This window comes from Siniperca chuatsi, linkage group LG15, assembly GCF_020085105.1.
Source record: "Siniperca chuatsi isolate FFG_IHB_CAS linkage group LG15, ASM2008510v1, whole genome shotgun sequence".
Taxonomy (NCBI): domain Eukaryota; kingdom Metazoa; phylum Chordata; class Actinopteri; order Centrarchiformes; family Sinipercidae; genus Siniperca; species Siniperca chuatsi.
The window spans coordinates 21,034,650-21,055,072 of NC_058056.1; the positions used below are offsets into that span (position 1 = coordinate 21,034,650).

At 42.1% G+C, this 20,423-nt stretch overlaps 1 protein-coding gene and 1 long non-coding RNA gene across 3 annotated transcripts; one reads left to right on the forward strand and one right to left on the reverse strand.

Moving 5' to 3' along the window:
• Window positions 1-296: 296 nt before the first annotated feature.
• On the reverse strand, window positions 297-18,677 carry ttbk2a (tau tubulin kinase 2a). 2 transcript variants are annotated; one of them, XM_044166295.1, is made up of 15 exons: window positions 18,545-18,677; window positions 15,877-16,024; window positions 14,373-14,446; window positions 11,649-11,789; window positions 11,107-11,211; window positions 10,307-10,372; window positions 10,057-10,149; window positions 9,824-9,949; window positions 9,496-9,653; window positions 9,182-9,389; window positions 8,844-9,067; window positions 8,184-8,733; window positions 6,974-7,312; window positions 5,222-6,195; window positions 297-4,734 (listed from the first exon to the last, which is right to left on the reverse strand). In XM_044166295.1, exons 1-15 carry the CDS (start codon window positions 18,611-18,613, stop codon window positions 4,287-4,289), a joined length of 3,723 nt encoding a protein of 1,240 aa, XP_044022230.1. In that variant the 5' UTR covers window positions 18,614-18,677; the 3' UTR covers window positions 297-4,286. The 2 variants fall into 2 exon arrangements, with proteins under 2 accessions (XP_044022230.1, XP_044022231.1); XM_044166296.1 differs by lacking the exon at window positions 6,974-7,312.
• On the forward strand, window positions 18,222-18,748 carry LOC122861617. Its single transcript, XR_006374514.1, has 2 exons — window positions 18,222-18,385; window positions 18,569-18,748. It is a non-coding gene; the product is annotated as an uncharacterized LOC122861617 (long non-coding RNA).
• Window positions 18,749-20,423: the final 1,675 nt, after the last annotated feature.

Genomic DNA, 20,423 nt, shown 5'->3' on the forward strand with positions numbered 1-20,423 from the left:
ATAAAATTGTCACCAGATCAGGCCCCTAGGCTGGCGGTTTGAGAGCCCTGATATAGGAATATTTAGATGATATAGGTTAGAGCATAGGGTTAAATTACAAAGACACTGTTGCTTACTTTGATTGTAATCTTCCCACTTCAAAAGTTTGAAGCAAATTTCACATACATAAATCAAATATTTAAAAATCTTTAAAAATATTTTTTCATGTGATATCTGATTACAAATCCTTAAAAGTAAAAACAAATAAAAAAGGTCAAGAGTGTCTGAAACACATGGAACTGTCAAATGACAAAAAGTCTCTGTAGCATTTTATTTTATTGTATTGTATGTATGTTTTGCGGTATTTTGGTTGTAACTTTTGTATTCATTTTGAATCTTATTCTGACATTTATTTCCCCTACCTTTTGTTCAATGTGATGTCTGATTGTTACAAACTGGTTTTCTTAATAAAGATGTTAAATAAACAAACAACAGACTGACAGTCCAGTGAATTAATAGAAACCCACACAATTGCCTATTATAACTTTGTCCTCCTCCAGTGCCCGAACATTTCAGGATTAAAAACAGAAACCTTTCACAAGATTGTGTCTGCATGCGGAATGAGTATTTTATTTATAACCAGTTTATAAAAATAAAATACAAAATAATTTTAAAACAAAAAAGAAAAAAACACTGTACAAGGCATTGATATGATACAAATGATAGAATAAACATAAATAATTACAGTTATATACAATGCAAAACTCCCACTTGTTACATTCTTTCCTTGAGACTGTACAGTTACATTTCAAAACCATGACATACATTACAACACAAAAATATCAACCATTAAAAAATCCCAACAACTGAAGTCAAAATGATGGATGGGCAAATTAGCAAATGTCACAATAAATAATTTCTGTCAAGTATTTATAAGTTACTAACAAGTAATCCGTTATGACATGAGAAGTGTACCAGTGCACACCAAAGCTTTCATTAGTTTCCATCTCGCCTTTCATTATAAAATAAAACAGCTGGGTTTGTTTTGTTCACCTATGGGTATCTGTAACCATAAATACCAGCAAGCTACTATAAATATGACACCTTTCTATGAGTAGGCCACTTTAAAAAAGTGACAAAGAAAATCTCATCTGGAAGGTATCACTAGTACTACAACTACACACCACTTATGTGCAATAATAATAATAAAAAAAAACATCAGACGAAATCCGATTATCTTTTAAAACCAGCAGCACTGTTTAGTGTCTGTTCCTCCCTTCCACTGAAGCCTGTTAGCATATAAGTTATGGTTTTACAATAATTATTTATTTAAATAATTACTTTATTATTTTACAGGTATATATTAAAAGTCTGCACAAAAGCGTTTTGAACTTTTGAAAGCTTGAAATATCTTGAAATCTGTGAGCCTGCTGAAAGAGGGAGAATTCAAAGATTGATTGCTGGCGACGTGTAGAAATTGCACGCCCCTGTTGGAGAGCATACAGTTATCACACTAGCCAACACACCTTGAATACTGCACCCTGAAATTTTCCACCAGTCAATCAATAAAAGGCCCACGCATTCTCACAGAATAACAGAGAGCTCTCCAATAGAAGCACAGCTTTGTAAGCACAAGAGTCTGACAGCACTGATTTCAGTGGTGATATAGTGACCACGCTGACAGGCATGGTAGCACATGCCATTTACAGACAGGAGATTAGTGACAGGAAGGCTTGGCTTGGCCTAAGAGTGGAATGATCTCCAACACAGACAAGGCTCAGTCATCCCTCGCTACGCACAGAGGGGCAGAGAAGAGACATTAAGGCGACTGACTGACTGAACGCTGTCTGCCTTCAGGATGAGTCATCATAGCTGCTCTGTGAGGCTAGCGTAGGTATCTGCAAGATCTGCACGAGTCAAACGAAACATTCATATCTACAAAGCAATGCGCCCATTCAGTCTCTAAACATTATCATTATCAAGTCAAACCACATCTGCAAAATGTATCAAAATATTTGGCAATGTGATTTTTTTCTTTCTCCATGTGTGCAGCCATATCCTATAGAGGCTATGACTGCCATTCATCTTTCAACTCGTGTTGTTTCCTACGATACAAGTGCTTAAAACACAGCAAAGTCTAGTCTCCTTTTTTATTTTTATGTTAATTCTTTTGTGCATCATGTCAGCTAGTTGCATCATGTTCCAGCAACACAATCATCCCAAGTCAGTGCAGGAAGCGCGGTGGGGAGAGGAATAGTGAAAGATGGGTCAGAGAAAATACGCAGATTCACAGAAATTAAAATTGCTTATCCAACAGGCAATGAAGTCACTGCTGGGTTTAAATCTTTACAAGATAGAGGCGTGATGGGAAGTGGTATGCAGCTTTTTACTCAGTAGTTGATTCTGATTTTTTTTCCGCTGTTGAGCATGCAAAGAGTAGCACTGGGAGGAAGTTGGAGTTATTTTACAGTATCTTACAAGCAGAGGAGTGGGAGGAGGTTGTGGAGGAGAGTTTCAGTGAGGAATCCTAACTAAATTAAACACAAATAAATACTCTGATTCCTTTGCCTTGTGCACAAACAAACTGTGTGTCATTTTATAAAAGACATTCTCCGGCGCAGGAGGAACAAAAAACATTCTTGCACATGGAAGCATGGAACATCATTTTGGTGTGAGAAATATATGTACATATGACCTCCATTTTCAATAACATTTGACAAAATGCTGTTTGAGGTCTGAAATTCACATTTTTTTTAAAGTTTCACCTAGTCGGGTATCACTTGAAATATTTCCTTTTTGTCATTACAAATAATAGCTACTCTGTCATCAAGTAAACTGTTGCTCAAATTGTATTTAATTTACAAACATTTGTGTTGCTACCTTTTCTACATAAAAGAATACTGGTGAAAAGGGTCATCTTATAACCGCTGGCACAAGTTTGTTTTTGGCTCCTTTTTTTCTAATTACAAATAAACCAAAGTGAATCCTCAAGCTGCCCAAAGTGCCAAGGCACACGCTGAGACAAACATCTGTGTCTGAACATTACTCATCAGTAATGTACCTTGTGTTGTTTACTACTACTACAACTACCATAACTGAAAACACATGTTCCATCAATGCCTTCAGATCTAAAAGGAGCTTCACAATTCTAACTTGTAATCCCTTCATTCAGGGTACATTATAATTCCCTCCTAGCAACACAGTAGGCACAAAAAGGTGTGTGTCCTCACGCACTTTACATGATTGATTGTATAAAAGGGTCACTTTGGAGTAATCCCTTCGATTAAACATTTAAAACTAATGTGAGTGACATAAAACCATACATCCACTATCACACAGAAGAGGGTAGGAGTCGAAAAGCATCGCTAAGCATCAAAATAAATATCTCAATAAATACAACTGTACACAAATTCTGGCTTTATGCATTCACATATAGCATAAAGTAAATATTATACCCTGCCTGCCATCTCCAAATACAGAGGAGATAACTGAGTCAACCCCAGGCCAATATTTAATTAAGCTGTGATCAGCTATACTGATATTCCATCAGTATAATCCAAGTGCATTAATACTGGGGATAAATAAGTTACATTATATTATGGTGCAGGATGGATGAAGACGAATAAACAGGAAACTGATTTATTTTTGTGCCCACTGGCCCAACTAACTATTGATTATGTATTATAGTTCTGCCTGCATTAGGAAATCACTGTCTACAACATGATAATATAAACTGAGGACCTTGACATGTCAACATCGCTTGTTTGATAAGTTATCATAAAGCGGCACTCCACTGATTTTACACATAAAGTCCAGTTTACTCGCCTTGAGCCTTCATTGGAAACTGGAGGTGTGGGGTTTGAAAGAAGTGGGCACTTATGAGACGGCGGGGGCGTGATGAAAGATGCTATTTTGTTGCATAATGGGAAATGTAGGAACCAGCATTTTTGGAGCTTAACAGACTAAACGTCAGGATATCTCGGCTTCTGCCGCACAGATTTTGACCATTCTTTTTTTAAATCTGTCTCTCACAAGTCCAACAACTTTATGGAAGTGCAATACTAAATCGCTGGAGCACCCCTTTAAAGCTGGGCATATAAATTAATGACAAACCCTGTGTGCAAAAAGAAGGAGTGAAGAGACAGTGGGAAACGACGAGACAAGTGTAAGGTTCAGACTGACAGCAAAAACAGGGAAACAGGGATTTTTTTCTAATTATACAGGAAGCTTTTATCCTGACTGCGGTCAACCCTATCATAATTGGAGTCTTCCCATCCTCTGCTATGGCAGCGCAACCTGGTGGGCAACTATCTGCTCAACTTGCTGGAGCACTTGCCCTCTCGGCTACAGCTTTTTCCCCTGGACAGGTGGAATGGGCCCGTGCGGGCCTGGCGGCTGCAGCAAGTCTCCTGGTGGTGAGGGTAGAAGCGGCGGGGAGGTGGCGAGCCAGAGAAGCTGGGAGGCGAACGGCTACGGCCCAGGCAACCCCCTCCCCCGCCGCCGCGGTGCTCGTGGCGGGAGGGCGAGGAGCTGACGGAGCGCTGCAGGGAGGAGGAGCTGCGTGGGGATGCGCTAGAGCTGCGGTGGTGGTGCGGAGAGCTTGTCAGGCTGCAGATGCCCATCCTGGAGCCCCCGTGCTGGGCTGAGGAACGGTGGTGAAGGGGAGAGCCTCGGGAACCATGCATCAGCTGAGCAAGGCATGTCAGGAGGTCTGAGTCACTGTTGCTGCCAGCTCGAATGCGGTAACGCCTAAGCCTAAGTAGATACAAAAAGCAGTTATGAATAACAGCCAAGTCATATATTTCAAAGCAAACCAGGAAACGGGGTGATGAATAAAGTTTCTTGCCAAGACTTAGATGAGAGGATCAGTATCACTCTCCAAAGCTAAGCCAGTCAGCAGATGGTTAGCTTAGCTTAGCATAAAGACTGGAAGCAAGGGCAAACAGGTGTGCTAAGCTAAGCTAATCACCTGCTGGCTCTTGCTTCATATTTAGCATACAGGCATTAGAGAGTGGTATCAATCTTCTCATCACATTATCAGCAGAAAGTAATAAAAATATGTGAATTTCCCAAAATGTCCAACAACTCGTTTTATCACAAGAATCAATCAGCAAAGTAAATCAGCAAAGTATTTTATTTTTTTGTGTTTTATTCATGCTCTTTCTTTCATGCTGTTTATCAAACATGGTTTGAGAACAATAATGGTTTGGATGAAAGCAAAATATGCAGATCAATAAGTTACCTGCCCTCCACCGTGGGGCGGCAAGGTGGTTTTCCAGGGGGTGGACGTGGCAGGAATTGGGCAGCCAGCTGCTCAGCGGAAGAAGCTGAATGAACGGGACGAGGGATCCTGCTCTTGCGGGACAGAGGGCTGGAGGAGGAGGAGAGGGAAGGAGCATCGTCTCCCTGGCGGTCAGAACGGGAGCCCATAAGAGAGTCCTCCTCCTGAGAGCGGTCAGAGGTGGAGGACAGTGGGTCCCTAGCAAGGGAGGCCACCAGGGGGCCACGCCTATCAGAGAGGGATGGCGAGGCAGTGGGAGAGGGGACCGGGCCCTGGTGGCTAGCTTTCTTCTGCAGGAGTTTCTCCTTCGCAGACCCTGGAGGAGGGAGTTCCAGCAGGCTGGAGGGCTCCAGGACTGGGATGCGACTTTGCCTCCGGCTGGGGTCCTTACGGGGGGCAGCCGGGGAGGAGGAGGCTGGGCAACTGGTCTGATATGGGGCCTGGTTCACTTCTCTGGTCTCCTCTCGCCTTAGCTGAGGCTCTGTGGCACAGGGAGCATGGCCATATTCATTCTCAGGGTCTTTCAGCTTGGGGAATGCTCCATTATTTAAATCCCTTTGGCCGTTAACAGGAGGGGAGAGGTGGCCATTGGCAAACACAGGGCTGTGAGGGGAGCGTGGAGAGCGTGGGGAGGAAGGCGAGCACAGAGGGGGTGAGTGTGGAGAACGGGTGGAGCGTGGGGAAGACACGCGGCTTGGCACAGGGCTTTGAGCTTTGGTGTGGTTGTTTCCATTGACCAGCATCTCAGCCAGGGGGTCTGTGGGTGTCCCTGGATGGGTGGGTACATGGTCCTCAGGGGAGCTGATGTCTGCTGTGCGCTTCTGGACTTGCTGAGCCTCAGCTTCAGCTTCACCACACCTCTCCAGCAGGAGGCACTGTGGGGCACTGTCTGATCCTGACTGGGAGGACAGCCCAGAGGGACGCTGAGCTGTCAACTGGAGGGGAGGGGGAGGTGGGGACATGGGAGAGAAGAGAAAGACACAGGTGTTATTTAAAAAATAAATCACACTAAAAATGGGAATAATATTCCAATTGTCAAAGGCCTGTTGCTGATAGACTACAACATGTCGAGTTGTGCTGTAGTTCTGTAGCAAGAGCCTGATACAGATGTGTGAAAAGAGAAGAATTGTATAATATGGGGTAATAAATGATGATTAGTTTGGCAACAGCATGCAATACCATAGCTACCATTATCAGACCGAAACACACAAGTGCTATGGCAGTGTCAGTCAAGCTGTGAGTACTAAACCAGCAAGTAGGACAGGAAACGTTCACGCAACTTCGCAGGGGGCTTCAGCGAAGAGAGGGTGAGGAACAAATACAGGGAGAGAGAGAGAAAGAGAAAGATAGAGAGGACAAAGACGATCTGAAACAAAAGAGACCATGCAACCTGTAGTCATGACTCGACATTCCAAACACACATGCCACAATCAGACAAACACACACCCCTATTCAGATCACAAGAACACATGTCCAGACACAAGGACACATCTGACCCATGCTCTGTCTGGCCTGCACAATGCCCCTCATGGTTTCTGGAGAGAGCTGCCTGACAACAACACAAAAAGCAAGCCAACTGAACAAAGAAGCCAAAATAAGCAACTTAAACAAAAAAAAAAAAGAACAAAAAAGTTGACAGCCGGTGTATTTCTACTGATGTAGAGGAAGCTGAATGGAGGTCTGCTTTTTACGGGACCGTGATGGGCTCATCACCTGCTGAAGCTGGGCACGGGTGATGCGTATGACAGAGGGAAACTTGGTGTTGGCAGCACCCGCCGGGATGGCCGGCAGTTTCCTGCGACTGGGCGAGCGGGTGCCGGGGGCAGGGTTTGGTGGTAGTGGTAGGGAGGCGTGGCAGGAGGAGGAAGAGGAGGGGCGCTCCTGCTGCTGTTGGTCGACGGACTGGCTGCGCCTCATACCCAGTGGCTGGCGCTGGTGCAGTGGGTCCGACAAGGTGGTCAGAAGGGTGTGAGGGCTGGGAGAGCGCAGAGGAATGGGGCTGGATGTCCGGACCGCAACCTCCTCAGGCAGGGACGGAGGAGAGGTGGGGAGCTAAGAGACGGGAAGGAGAGAAGTGGGAGGTGGAAAGAGGAGGGGTTGTGAGATCGGTGAGGGAGTGAGAAGATGGATGAAGTATGGGGGAAGTACTATGAGGTAGGACAAGCTGGTTGAACTGGTGGGGAGCATGACGTCGAGTTGTTTTGAACAGGTAAAGCGACGCGAGGATTATAAAGATAAGGGGGCGATCTTAGGCTAGGGAAGGAAGAAAGAGGCGAGGTAGGTAGATTTTTGGAAGGCAGTGTACATTTTCAACTTGCAGGCAGTTATTCTGGTTGTAGGAGAGAGTGAGGGGACAGTTATTCCTCTTTTTGTGAAAAAAGCTGTTCTACAATTTGAGTAAAAGCAGTTTATGTTGAGCAGGATTTTGCAATTCAACTCGGTGAGCTGGTTGAAGGTAATAAATAGCAAAGGAGCAAAAAAGTACTTTAAACTAAGTAAACCAAAGCATATTTTGGAAATAAATAATTTAATTTAATGTGAAGTAAATGAAACCAACCAAACACATTGCAAATGTCTGAAAATAACATAAAATTATGCATGATATCTAATGCAAATCAAAGTGCATTTCAAAGCCATAAGCTCTCTTTTTCCCCATGCTGTGATCTGATAAAAAGCTCTGCAGTTGTGACACAAATATCTTTTTCTAACAAATAAACACAAGCAAAGAAGCGAAGCAGTAACATCTGGCTTCACACTACAGCAAGATGCAGCTGGTGGAACTCTGACTGTTGTATGATATTAGCACTGAGGTTCTATAGCTAGAACTCTGACTCTGTGCAGCTTTTTAACTTTGTAAAATGCTGACTACAGTCAGTATCATGTATGCCATGTTGTGAGATGGCCTTCAAATGAAATGGCTTACCTGAGTGAGAACTCCCTCAGCCAGAGCTTCAGCTGGGCTGGTTGGAGTGATGGGGGGCAGAGCCCCTACAGGGCCCACGCTAAGCTCCAACTTGTCCACTTTTGCACTTCCCTTGGAGGAAGCCATGCTTTGTTTAGCTTGGCCAGAGTTAGGGCTAGGGCTGCCCTTTTCCCATCCAGGAGACTGTTCCCCTTGCTGGAGCACTTCCGGCTCCTCATCCTCCTCTGAGGGGCTGGTGGTAGCCTTGGCTCCTGGAGAGCCACAGGGCCGCTCCACCATTACCCACTCCCTTGAGTCAATGTCTTGCCTCCCAGAGCTCAGATTGAGGGCCACAAAGCCCCCGCTACTGGCTGCCCCCTCTCCCTGCTCCAGAGATCCAGAGGATGCTGGCTTAGGAGAACCACCACCAGAACGGAACTCCTCATCATAGTGCCAGACCCTATCAGTACGCTCCCCAGCAGGTACAGCTTGACCCTGAGTTACTGGGATGATTGCAGGCCCGTCAGCCTCCTTCTCCTGGTGCTGGGTGCCAATCTGCTGTTTCGGTGAGCTGAAACAGACACAAGACAGATGAAACAATCAACTCTATACTCTATCCTAAGGAAAATGTAGGAAAAAACTGATGTTAACATAGATGGATCGGTTACTTGATAGACATACCAGGCCTCCAGGAAGCGCTCTGGACTAGGCTTGGACTCTAGGCCAAGCCTCCTCTCCAGCTCAAAACTGTGAATGTTGCGGAGCTTTCTCAGCAGAGGTCCATCACGGTCTGAAGCCACGCCCTCAGGGTGTAGTTTGACTGGGGATCCCAGGCTTGGCCCAGCATAGGGGCTCTGGTGTCCTTGGTTACCCTGGTTGTTGCTGTGTTCCTCCTCTGTTGCCGCCTATGGAAACCAGTCAGTGACTGATTAGTGATTAACTAATAAAACAGGTGGATTTCAACTGAGGTATCAATTCTCTGAGAGCACTTGAGGTGATAAAACTATACTATAGTCTACCTTCCTGACTGCCGTCCTGATGCGGTTACGGTTGCGATCCAGCTCCTCCCAGACATCAGCCTCCTGGTTGCGGTGTGGGTGGAGGGGAGAGCCTGGCAGGCGCTCTGGAGCGGGGTTGTTCTCCACATCACTGAGCTGCTCGTCCTGCAGAACCTCGTCTGTGTTCTCCCTCAGCAGGTCGCCAGGGATCAGGGAGGCATTAGCCATACTGGGGCAACAAAAGGTACAAACATTACTTCATGTTTAAGGCTATAAAAGACATAAGCTAAGTGTAACTACTCTAATAAAAGTGTATTTATTTCAATCAAACGTACCCCATGTGTGCTGGAGTGAGGCGGGTGTGATGTTGCGGTGTTGTGGCAGTGGCACTGATTGTCAAAGTGCCATCTGTGCCGGTCCGCTCCCAGTCATAAGGGTCATTCTCCACGACATTGTAGGTTTTCATGCTGTTGTCAAACACTGACATCAGCAGCTGTAACAACACAAAAAAACCTTTTGTGACTTTTTATTCAGTGAGATTCCACAGAAGTACACAGAAAATGGGTTTCAAACACTTGTGGTGCTTTTGCTCAAAACAGCTCTTCTGTGTTGTCAGAAAAAACATCACTCTTTATTAAATCAAAATTAGACCCCATGTGTCACCTGGTAGTCAGGCTTAGTGAAGTAGTCAAGGCTGGAGATGTGTTCCAAGAACACACCAAACTCTGCCGGCAGGTGTTTGAGCATCAGACGATGGTCATAAGTGTCCTTCAGCTTCCCCACATGTTCCTGGGATTGAACAAACACACACACCTGTCACATCTCATTACTTTCAGCTACCTGGACAGGGCTGGACAGGGGGGACAGGGAGGACAATAATTATTGGTTGTCCTTACTTTGTCCTTGATCTTCCTCCACGGCAACTGTCCGACCAGAAACTCCACCAGCATGTAGAAGAGAGACCACAGGTCATCATGACGACCCATCTCCTGCAGAATTACACCAGGGTTGAGTTAACATTAATCAATAATATTTGATCATCGACAAATCATGACAGAAAAGAGAAAGTTGTGTATAGCACATGAAAAGGGGGGACACCATCACAGATTACACAAGAGCCCTAGCACAGGGTAGATAGATACTGACCTTATTCTTGTGTGCATTGACAGATGCATAGCGGACTGTTCCTCTGAACCCTGCCACTGGACGGGGCTGACAAACAAAGACAGAAACAGCCATTAAATGCTAATATAAATGTAATCTAATTAGATTTTCAACCAAAAATAACACAAACAATGAAAAGAAGCTACTTCTATTTTCACCATTTTTTTTAAATCTAAACTCTAACACTATCCCTTGATTGCCATTTCTAACATTATTCGATCACATTAAACCTGCACTAATTAGTTTTTGGCCACTTGCAGGCAGCTCAACAAGCAACACAATTTTGACATATCACATTATACAGTTGTTATGGCATACGTGTTAGCAATCATTTGCTTATTTACACATCAAGCAGACACAGAGCAAACATTAGCTTTCATTTGGAGTCACGTTTCTGGTCACTCAACGAATATAAGTCCAATATTCACTCTCTTTTATCTTTGTATATCTGGCTCTTTAGCTGCTAAATGCTCCACTATGTTCACCAGCTAGTCGCTAAATTGATCAGCCAGTTGGTGCTGAGCAGGTAGTGTCCAGCTTTTTTTTTTTTGTTTTTACTGAAAACAGCTACCTGCTGCTGTTGGAAACATGGGTGATGAGAGCAGTGAGACTGAAACAAAACAGTGAAGTTGTGGGCTATAAAACCAAAACAATAAAAAAACGTCTCTGTGGTTGACACATATTACATTACATATAGTAATTTGATCTGTTGTTAATATAAAAATATTGATAAGTGCAGCTTTAAGCTCAGTATATTCGCAGTAACAGAGGAGGGCACTTACAGGTCGGACCTCCTGGCAAGAGTTGGTGAACTGGCGAGCTAAACCAAAGTCCAGCATATAGCAGGTTCGGCAGGTACTCGGGAAGCGGCCCATTGCGAAATTGGACTGAAGCAGAAAAACAGGAGGCAATGGTTGAAAGCATAATACAATCAATTATGTGTAAATGCAATCACATTAAAATGTAATTATTTATATTCATGTAGCCTCAGGAGAATAAATGTGTTCCTATGGTGGAATATCATTTAATACAGCAGCTCAGAAGACAGAAATATTTACATTTTCCTACATTTTGGGCATTTAGCCAACACTCATAGTGAGCCAATTTACTGTAAGTGCAACAGTCAAAAAAAACAAAATACTGAATCAGCAACAATACTAGCAGCCAATATTAAAAAGTGCAAGAGTCACAAACACTACCCAGACAATATAAATAATAATATTCCCCTGTGTCGGGAATATATAGAAGGAGCATAAATGCTTGGTAATGAAATACGAACCAAGCAGAAAATATCCTCTGCTGCACCCAGCTACGCATGACTCACCGGTTTAATGTCACGATGCAGGAAGCCGACGGAGTGGATGCTCTCTATGGCCTCCAGTATCTGGCGCCCCAGACGCAGGGTGGTGCTGATGCTGAAGGTTCCCCGGGTCATACTCCTCCTCAGGTCAGCCAGGTTGCGACCCTGAGAGAGTACATGTATGATATCAGTTAGCAAAGAGGGAAAATAACTTTAACGTTATAAAAGACCAAAGACACTCAACTTATTTATCTAGTTCTCTTTTGGAAGCAACGCAGAGTAACTGGAAACATTTATTTTTTTAAGAAAAATAAAATCACTATTAAAAGTTTTACTGACTGGAATGTTTGACAGAAAGTGGACAGAAAACAAGCCAACAGTGAGAAAAAATATAAATTCAGCTGCACCAATCATCTATAATTAAACACATGGTGCGGTCGGGAGTTAGTGCAGTACACAGAAATGTACCATTCCTGTGGGTATGGTTGTATAAATCACAACCAGACCACACGTTCAAAACACTCAAAGCGCATTCAGAGAATATATTCGTAGTAACTGAAACTAATTTGATGCCTCTGTAGATCGCAGCAGGATAATCACTTTGGTGATCCCCTGACTTTGGATCCAGCGCCACCATCAGGTCAAAGTTTTCACTTATCCTGTGAAATATCTCAACATCTACTGGATAGACTGGCACAAAATGTAGTGCAGACAGTCATGGTTCCCAGACAATGAATCCTAATGACTTTGGTGATCCTCTGACTTTTCCTCTAGCGCCACCATGAGGTTGACATTTGTGGTTTTGAGTGAAATAGCTCAACAACTATTGGATGGATTTCCATTAAATTTGGCATGTCCCCTTCAGGATGAATTGTAATAATTTTGATGATCCCTTAACTTTTCATTTAGTGCCATAATCTATGGAGTTACTTTCGTGTCTTTATTATGCAATCAAAAAACAGGTTTGAGAGCAAAACTATCCACAGTCAGCCATGGTTTGGATTTTGATGCGCGTCTATTCATGCAGTTACCTCATGGATTTAATATTGTCATAGTGAGAAACATTTGAGCAGAAATCCATAGCACCTCTTAGCAAACCTAATGTGGAAACGGTTTTATCATATTAGGACTTCTTTGGTGACGTCACATTTTCAACAAGACTTATATCATAATATGATGGGCAATATAATGTCGTTTTATTTGGTGTATCAAATGTGAGAAATGATTGGTAAGCTATGAATCTTTCTTTCATCTTTTTTGGCCACTCCAAGCACCGGTACCTTAACTGCATAATAGACGCGCATCAACATCCCAACGGTGGCTGGCTTGGCCAGGTTTTCACAAACGACAGCTCACTTGACTGCAGTCAAAAAGCAATGCACCAGTTCAAACACAGCATTCTTGCTATTACTAAGACGGCATTGTCTTCTCCACGGACTTCAAAACTCCCTCTCGCGTTTACTAACAATGGATATTGCCAAGCTGTCACTCCGATCGAGATTGGCCAATAGATATGTGTCTTTCGTCCCACCCACGAGATTCCAGCTCAACATTTTATTTTTTGATTGCATAATAAAGAGACAAAAGTAACTCCATAATAATCAGGCCAAAATTTTTATTTGTTCAATAGTTGTGTTTTTGCTCAAATACTTGCAACACTAATGACATTCCCGCTGATCTTCAGCTGTACTTTTTATAACAAATGTTAGCAAGCTAACAAGCTAAACTAAGATGGTGAACATGCTAACAATGTTTAGCTAACATGAACTTGTTACCATTATCATTGTGAGCATGTACATCTGGGTTACTGAAATGTATGCGCTGTATGTTAGTATCTAAATTATTCATGCTATTATGTAGCAGTATTTTTAAAATTTTCAAAATTATTTATTTAAAGTTACAATCATTCATGGCTTGGTTTCTTGTTGCCAACTTCTAGACAAGAATAACATAAGAAACAGAGATGCTCTCCCTCTGTCAACAATCCAAAGTCAAACCAAGTTCAGAGCAATGACTTAAGATGGTTTGACGTAGGACTGTATTTGTGCAACTTTGGCTGAACATCGGGCCACAAGTGACAATTATAGCATAATTGAAAATACTTAAACAACAGTAGCACAAGTGATGAAGTCAGCAAACTGACTCAGTAATGTCCGTCACACAGCAATATCTATCTAAAGTTTGCTAACATTAGCCACCATAAGTTAACGGTCATACCAGAACAAGTAAGGCTGTAGCAGCAAAATCCCTGAATGTATAGAAACAAGTAAGGGTGCGTTTTATTGCTTTTGAATTAAACTTTTCATCTATAAGAGGAAGAATGTGTTATTAACTTTTTTTGAAAGTTACATAGTCTCGCTTTAATCTGTTGATTCATTTACTGATTAATCACTTAGTTTATAAAATGCCAGTCACAATTTTCCAGAGACCTAAGCAGCATTTTTAAATTGCTTGTTTTGTACAACCAACAGTCTAAAACCCCAAAATATTCCATTTCCAATTATATAAAACAGAAAAAAGCAGGAAATCCTCATTATAAAAACAACAAATGTTTGGGAATGTTCGGCATTTTTGCTTAATAAATGATTTAAACAATGAATGGATTATCAAAATTGTTGACGATAATTTACGTGTCAATTCACTAATTGACTAATTGCTTTAGCACAAGCTTGATGTGCCACACTGGGAGGAAAATCTGCTAAAAAACAAGTGCTTATGAGTCATTAAGTCCTCTACATTTAGACCAACCTGAAGCTCCATCACCACGTAGTTAAAGCGATCGTTGCGGCCACATCCCACAAAGCGACACACGTGGTCTTTACCTAAGAAATAATGGAGGACAAGAGAGTTTCAGGTGACTTTCAGAGGAGAAGCTGAGGTCACTTCACAGTCACCTGACGTCAGATGCATCATTTGATCGTAAGATCATGTGTGAATCATGATGATGTGTATGTTCTTATTTCCCTGCCCTTCCCTCTCCAGTCACTACAGCTCACTGCCTTCCTGTCACCAGCTTCCCTGCAAGACTACCCTGCTGATTTATAGGCTATAGCACCAGACACAAGGTCCACACATGTGCATGAATGCCTTGTGTGTTTATGCATGTGTGTGTGAGCAAGTGTGTGTGTGCTTTGATCTCAAAGGACATTGCTGCACTAGCAGCTTGACTGCGGCCACACCCCAAACCCTCCAGCACGCAGTGAATGCAAACAGTTACTAACAAAACCTCCATTCTAAAAACACAATTGCTTTCTTTCACCAAATTCTTATACAATAAATCAAAATAATCCAATTAAAGGATCCAAATCAAAAACAAAACAAGCTAATTATTAGGTCGATATGACCCATTAGTCTTCTTATAAGGCCGTGGGTCGATGTTTACTCTTTACAGCTGGGCTGGTCAGCAATGTTTGGGGAGCTGGACTTCAGGCCATCTCAGATTACATGCTGGTTCCCTCAGGAAGCAACAGACCCATGATGCCCCAGGCCACAGTCATTAGACAGCAAACATGATCCCAGCCCATTGATTTTCCTCTCAGAGGGGAGGAAAAAGCCATAGTGGTTAAAAGGCAGGAAGGAAGAGGCAGGGGAAAACACATGGTTAAAAAGAGAGAGAAAGGAGTAAAACTATAAAACCCCCTGAAGGAGCTGTCTTGTGTTGATTCTGTGTCTCTGCTGTCAGACGTTGGGAGTGTCTCGGTACACAAACAATATATATAATATATATACTTCCTCTCGTACTAGTACTCTGTCACTTCTGTCATCTGAAACTTTTACATTAAAACTCCCAACACTTAAACCACAATTAAATCACAAAATGTGAACTGCTGTTCCTGCTGAATGACAGTGTGGTTTGCACTGCAGAGACTGAAGCAAACTGAGCTGAACCCTGAACCCTGTTTTCAGATGAGTCAGATGATCTATATCTGGCCTCAGAGGGAGCGATTATTATATGCTGCTATCGATGCACAAAGGCTATCCCTGCATTTTCTCCTAGCATGACATTTCCTGGATTGCTTCCTCCCATGTTTTTTGTTATTTTTTTTATATATATATATATATATTTGTTCTATCAATCCAGGAGGAATTATTGAGAAAATGTTTTACTTCTCTTAAGCATTTATTTTTCAGCCAAGAATGCTAATGATATACACAGTATCTTCTTCTGGGGCAAATCAATAGGTCACCGTGCCAAGGAGAACCAGTCAATTCCAGAAATGTAACCAAATCCACTGAATCCATTTCGACTCACCCTGGAGCTTCTTGAGCACGGCAACCTCCATCTTGAGCACCTGTTTGGGCTGCTGGGCCGACTCCACCTTCAGCGCCACACTGACCCGCGTCAACAGGTCCACCGCCTCGTAGATCTCCCCAAACCCGCCACCCCCAATCTTCTTCACCTAGAGGAAGATGATGAAACAACATGGACGGTATGTATATCAGATGTATATTTATAGTATGTGGGAAGATTAACAAAGGGATTTTTTTTTTGCTCTCTCCTCAGGAAGGTCAGGGGTCAAGGTCAGAAACAGAACATCCTTCATAAAATTTGTGGGGTCTTGCTCAAATACACTTCAGCAGGGGATAATGCTTGTCATGTTAAGGCTTGAAACTGAATATGAACATTTAATATATGTATTGACAGATTAGACTCTTATCAGCAGGTATTTCTGCCTCCAGAGCTGTAGAGTCTGGATCTATGATTGCAAGCCACCTGCTTGACACCCGCTACTACAATTATTATTATTTGTCTTATTATTATTATTATTGCTATCATTATTATTAGGACTATTACTTTTTATTAATATTAATATTATTACCACTGCCATTACTATTACTTTACATCTCTATGTGAACCTTGCATTCTGCTACTGTATGTTCTCTTTTCTCCTACTCTCTCTTTCTCTCTCAACCTCACCGGCAGCGGCAGATGGCCGCCCACCCAGAGTCTGGTTCTTCTCTAGGTTTCTGTCTGTTAAAAGGGAGTTTTTCCTTGCTATTGTCACCAAGTGCTTGCTCATGGTGGGAATTGTTGGGTCTCTGTAAATAATATTATAAAGAGTACGGTCTAGACCTGCTCTATAGGAAAAGTGGCCTGAGGTAACTTCTGTTATGATTTGTGCTACATAAATAAAATTGAATTGAATTGTCCACAAAGTCAAAAAGAACGCCCTGTTGTGAAAGTGATCCAAAACAATGCACAGGAGATTATTCAACTGAAACTATAGTGTGTCCTAATTCATCACAAAGATTCAACAATCAACAATAGTCCATGCAATCAATAAGAAAATCAGAAGTCCTCAGTACAGTTCAGTTGGGTGCTGCTCAAATGCAGGCAATGCAAAAGCATCAAAAATAAAGAAAGGGCTTGCTGCAAAGATAATAATCAGCTCTGGACCAATTTAAAACATAAGCCCTTCCACTTGCAGAAATGTTTTAAATTAATATCAAGAAGTTTTAAGTTGGTTCAGAGTTTTGTTTTTTTTCTGAGCAATCATTTGTTAGCAAACCAGATAGTTAAAATGGGAATCTCCAGATAGTTTTTTTAAGACACAATGAAAGAGATTCATACGGACTGATGTGACAGAATGAGTAATGGCAGTCAGCTGTATTTAAAGAAATATGTATTTTCTTAGGTTTAGAATATCCTGGTAGGGAGCAGTGTTAAATATTTTTCACTATGGCTTATTTTGTGACTTCGGTTTATGACGTCAGTACTTATGAAACTTCCTTTTTTGGTTACCTGACAGTAGGGTTGCAACACATCATTATTTTCATTACAGATTAGTCAGAAAAAAAGTGAAAAATGCTCATCATAATTTCCTAAAGCCTAAGGTGACCTTTTCACATTGCTTGTTTTGTCCCACTAACAGTCCAAAACCACCAAAAACATGGCGCCACAACAAGAAAAGATGAAAAACCTCACATTTGAGAAGCTGAAACTAGGTAGTGTTTGACATTTTAGCTTGAAAGATGACTTAAAAGATTCATTATCAAATTAAAAAATGATCAAAATAGTTGCAGATTATTTATCAACTAATTGATTAATACGTCCTCTTTTATTTATGTATTGTCATAAGTAGCTTATGTTTTTATGGCATGTCTTAAGGAGAAACCGAAGGCAAATTTTCACATTGTGGACAATAAAGTTTTCGTAATTGTAATCGACTAATCACTTCAGTTCTAACTGACAGGAATAAATGCGACTAGGTAATTAGCCCACCTGTTAGTTCCTGTACTTGGTACTGATCGCAGGCTAAAATGGTTGTACATGTTTCTCAATAAATATGACACCCAGAAGTATGTGATTCATTTCACAATGCTCTCTTCTTTATTTCACTCTTTCAAACTGCCCCAACAGTTCTACCGTTTCACTCTCACCTCTCAGTACTAGTAGAGCTTTAATTTCTCTTAAGTTCCCACGTGTCCTTCACTGTCCTCCATGCACACACACACACGCACACACAGAGTCTTGTGTCGCACTAGGAGCTAAAGTCGTGGGATTAGCTGCAGCATTCTTATGTAACTCTGCTCCTTAGAAGACAGTAAGTGGTGCCAGGCTGCCAGTTAGGAATAACAGCCTCACATGGCACCCAGGCTGGTACAGCAGTGTGAGAGACATGGGCCTTCGGGGAACACTGCTGCTGCCTATAGCACACTGCACTGCCATAAATAGCTATACGAGCTATTTTTGGATTTCCCATACTGCAGCAGACCTACACTGAACAGAGGTACACGACCCCAAACTGTCCAAGCCACAGGTGAGATACTTTAGAAGAAAGCAGGACTCATAGGCAGGGGGTAGCATTGTTTGATGAACAAAGAGTTGTTGTTTGTGAGACAGAGGATGAGCTAGGGACAGGCAGTGACGGGGGTGGACAAACACGCTGCCTATTGTCGCTGAATAACACGCCACTTACCACTTTCCATCGTTCCTTGACCAGGGAGAGCACGCTTAGGATGTCAGCTTGCTCCGCTCCCCCGCTCATCCCGTCTGTGGACCAGGGACGCTGTCCTCACTGCTTCCCTCTCGACCAGCAGCCTCAGACTGGGCCGGACATTTGGGCCTTGATGGAGAACCCTACAGAAGCCCAAGAGACACAAAACTGTCAGAAGCTGAGGAATAAATCCCAAGGAAATCAGTTGAATTCTGGTTATTTAGGATAATCTGCACAAACTGATAACTTCAGCATCTTGAATTATGTTCTTGGTTGTTGAACACGGAGGTTTCGAATGTGCAAAAGGCCTGTTTTTTTGGCCTGGTTTGAACTACATGTGAAAGTTTGAAAGTCTCCCCAGTTGAGAGACAGAGTTAAACCCCTGGCTTAATGGTTGCAGCTTTCTGATACTCGACCATTGCTGCAGCTGCCACACCTGCTGCCAGCAGCTGTCTTTCTAGACAATCTCACCCCACCAACTCGCAGGCATACGTCCTGCGTAAATTACAAAAAGGCTTCATCTTAGTATCATTTTCCCAGCCATTTATCTTCTGTGTATGACAGCCAAGGAGCAGGTCTTATGAGATACTTTAAGTCTCGTCAGATATAATGAACATTTAATCTGCCAAATTTTGCATTAGGGTGATCAGCTCTGGCTGTGTGAGATAAAACAATATCTTATCACATACTGTAGTATAAGATTTTTATAAATACACTGATGTTCATTATATTAAACTGAATAAAGTCGAACTGTATAAAGTCTATAAAGTAATTTGCTTCAGATAGCATTTTGTAAGAGAGTTTTACTTTCATTCTTAATTCAAGGCTACAGAAATATGTATCACAATAACTTCAGTTCATCACAATAAGTGTCTTTCAAGTGAGGTTACATTGTAAAACTTCACAGATGTAAATGGTTCTTAGTCAGTTATGCTAATGATCCACCACTAGTTCCTGTCCCACCACTTGACAAATACTGTCCTGGACCATGTCCTTAAATGTGTCTGATGCCTAAAAAATAAATTGGTACCACTTTCTGATAAGTCACCCCTTACAAAAAGTTTGTAAGTTGGCTTACAAACTAATTGCTTTATTAATGGTTAGTAAATCATTTACTAATGCTTTATAGACGAATTATAAGCCATTAACAAAAACAATGTTTGGGTTGCCAGATTGTGAAAAATCCCTTTTTATTTGGTAGCAATAGATTATTACATTCATAAATACTTGTGGGTTACACGCTTTCCAAGAAGCCATCATGTCTGCAGTTGTGCATGTTAATAAGTTGTTAATAAAATAATTTTGGTTCAGAGTCTCTGCAGGTTTTTCCAGAAGGTGAATGAATTAAAGAGCTAGAAAGACAACTGTCCTGCTGGATGAATATTTTACGACCTGGCAACACAGAAGTTCTTCTTATTTATGGCTGATTTATAAAGCATTAGTAAATTATTCATAAATAAAGCTATTAGTTACAATTTACAAACCCTTAATAAAGGGTGACTTACTAGAAAGTGGTATCAATAAATGTAATGCCATGTAGCACAAGATTCCTTCACATTAAAAGCAGGCTGTCTGTACAACAACAACAACCAAATGGGAGTTTCCCCTGGATAAGCTGTGTGTATACTCCTGTATTATACAACATCCATGATAGATAAGCATGTCTCAGGAGAGCACACGCTGGTAACTTCTTTTAGTCTGGCTTCAAACACTCAAAGCAAACCCAGCTTCGATTCATCATTCTGCACACGGCGCGCAGGCATCTACGGTTATACAACTAGCCTTCAAAACACTATTTGGTTACAGGGCATGACATCCCGACATCAAGGAGGCAATCAATCCCATCATGCACCAGGATGAA

Excerpts from the sequence above, each read along its gene's own strand:
- ttbk2a (XM_044166295.1), bottom strand. The coding sequence starts at position 18,613 with ATGAGCGGGGGAGCGGAGCAAGCTGACATCCTAAGCGTGCTCTCCCTG. Across the intron at positions 16,025-18,544 it reads TCAAGGAACGATGGAAAGTG|GTGAAGAAGATTGGGGGTGG; the intron begins GTAAGTGGCGTG and ends ATCTTCCTCTAG. Across the intron at positions 9,068-9,181 it reads TCAGGACGGCAGTCAGGAAG|GCGGCAACAGAGGAGGAACA; the intron begins GTAGACTATAGT and ends TGGTTTCCATAG.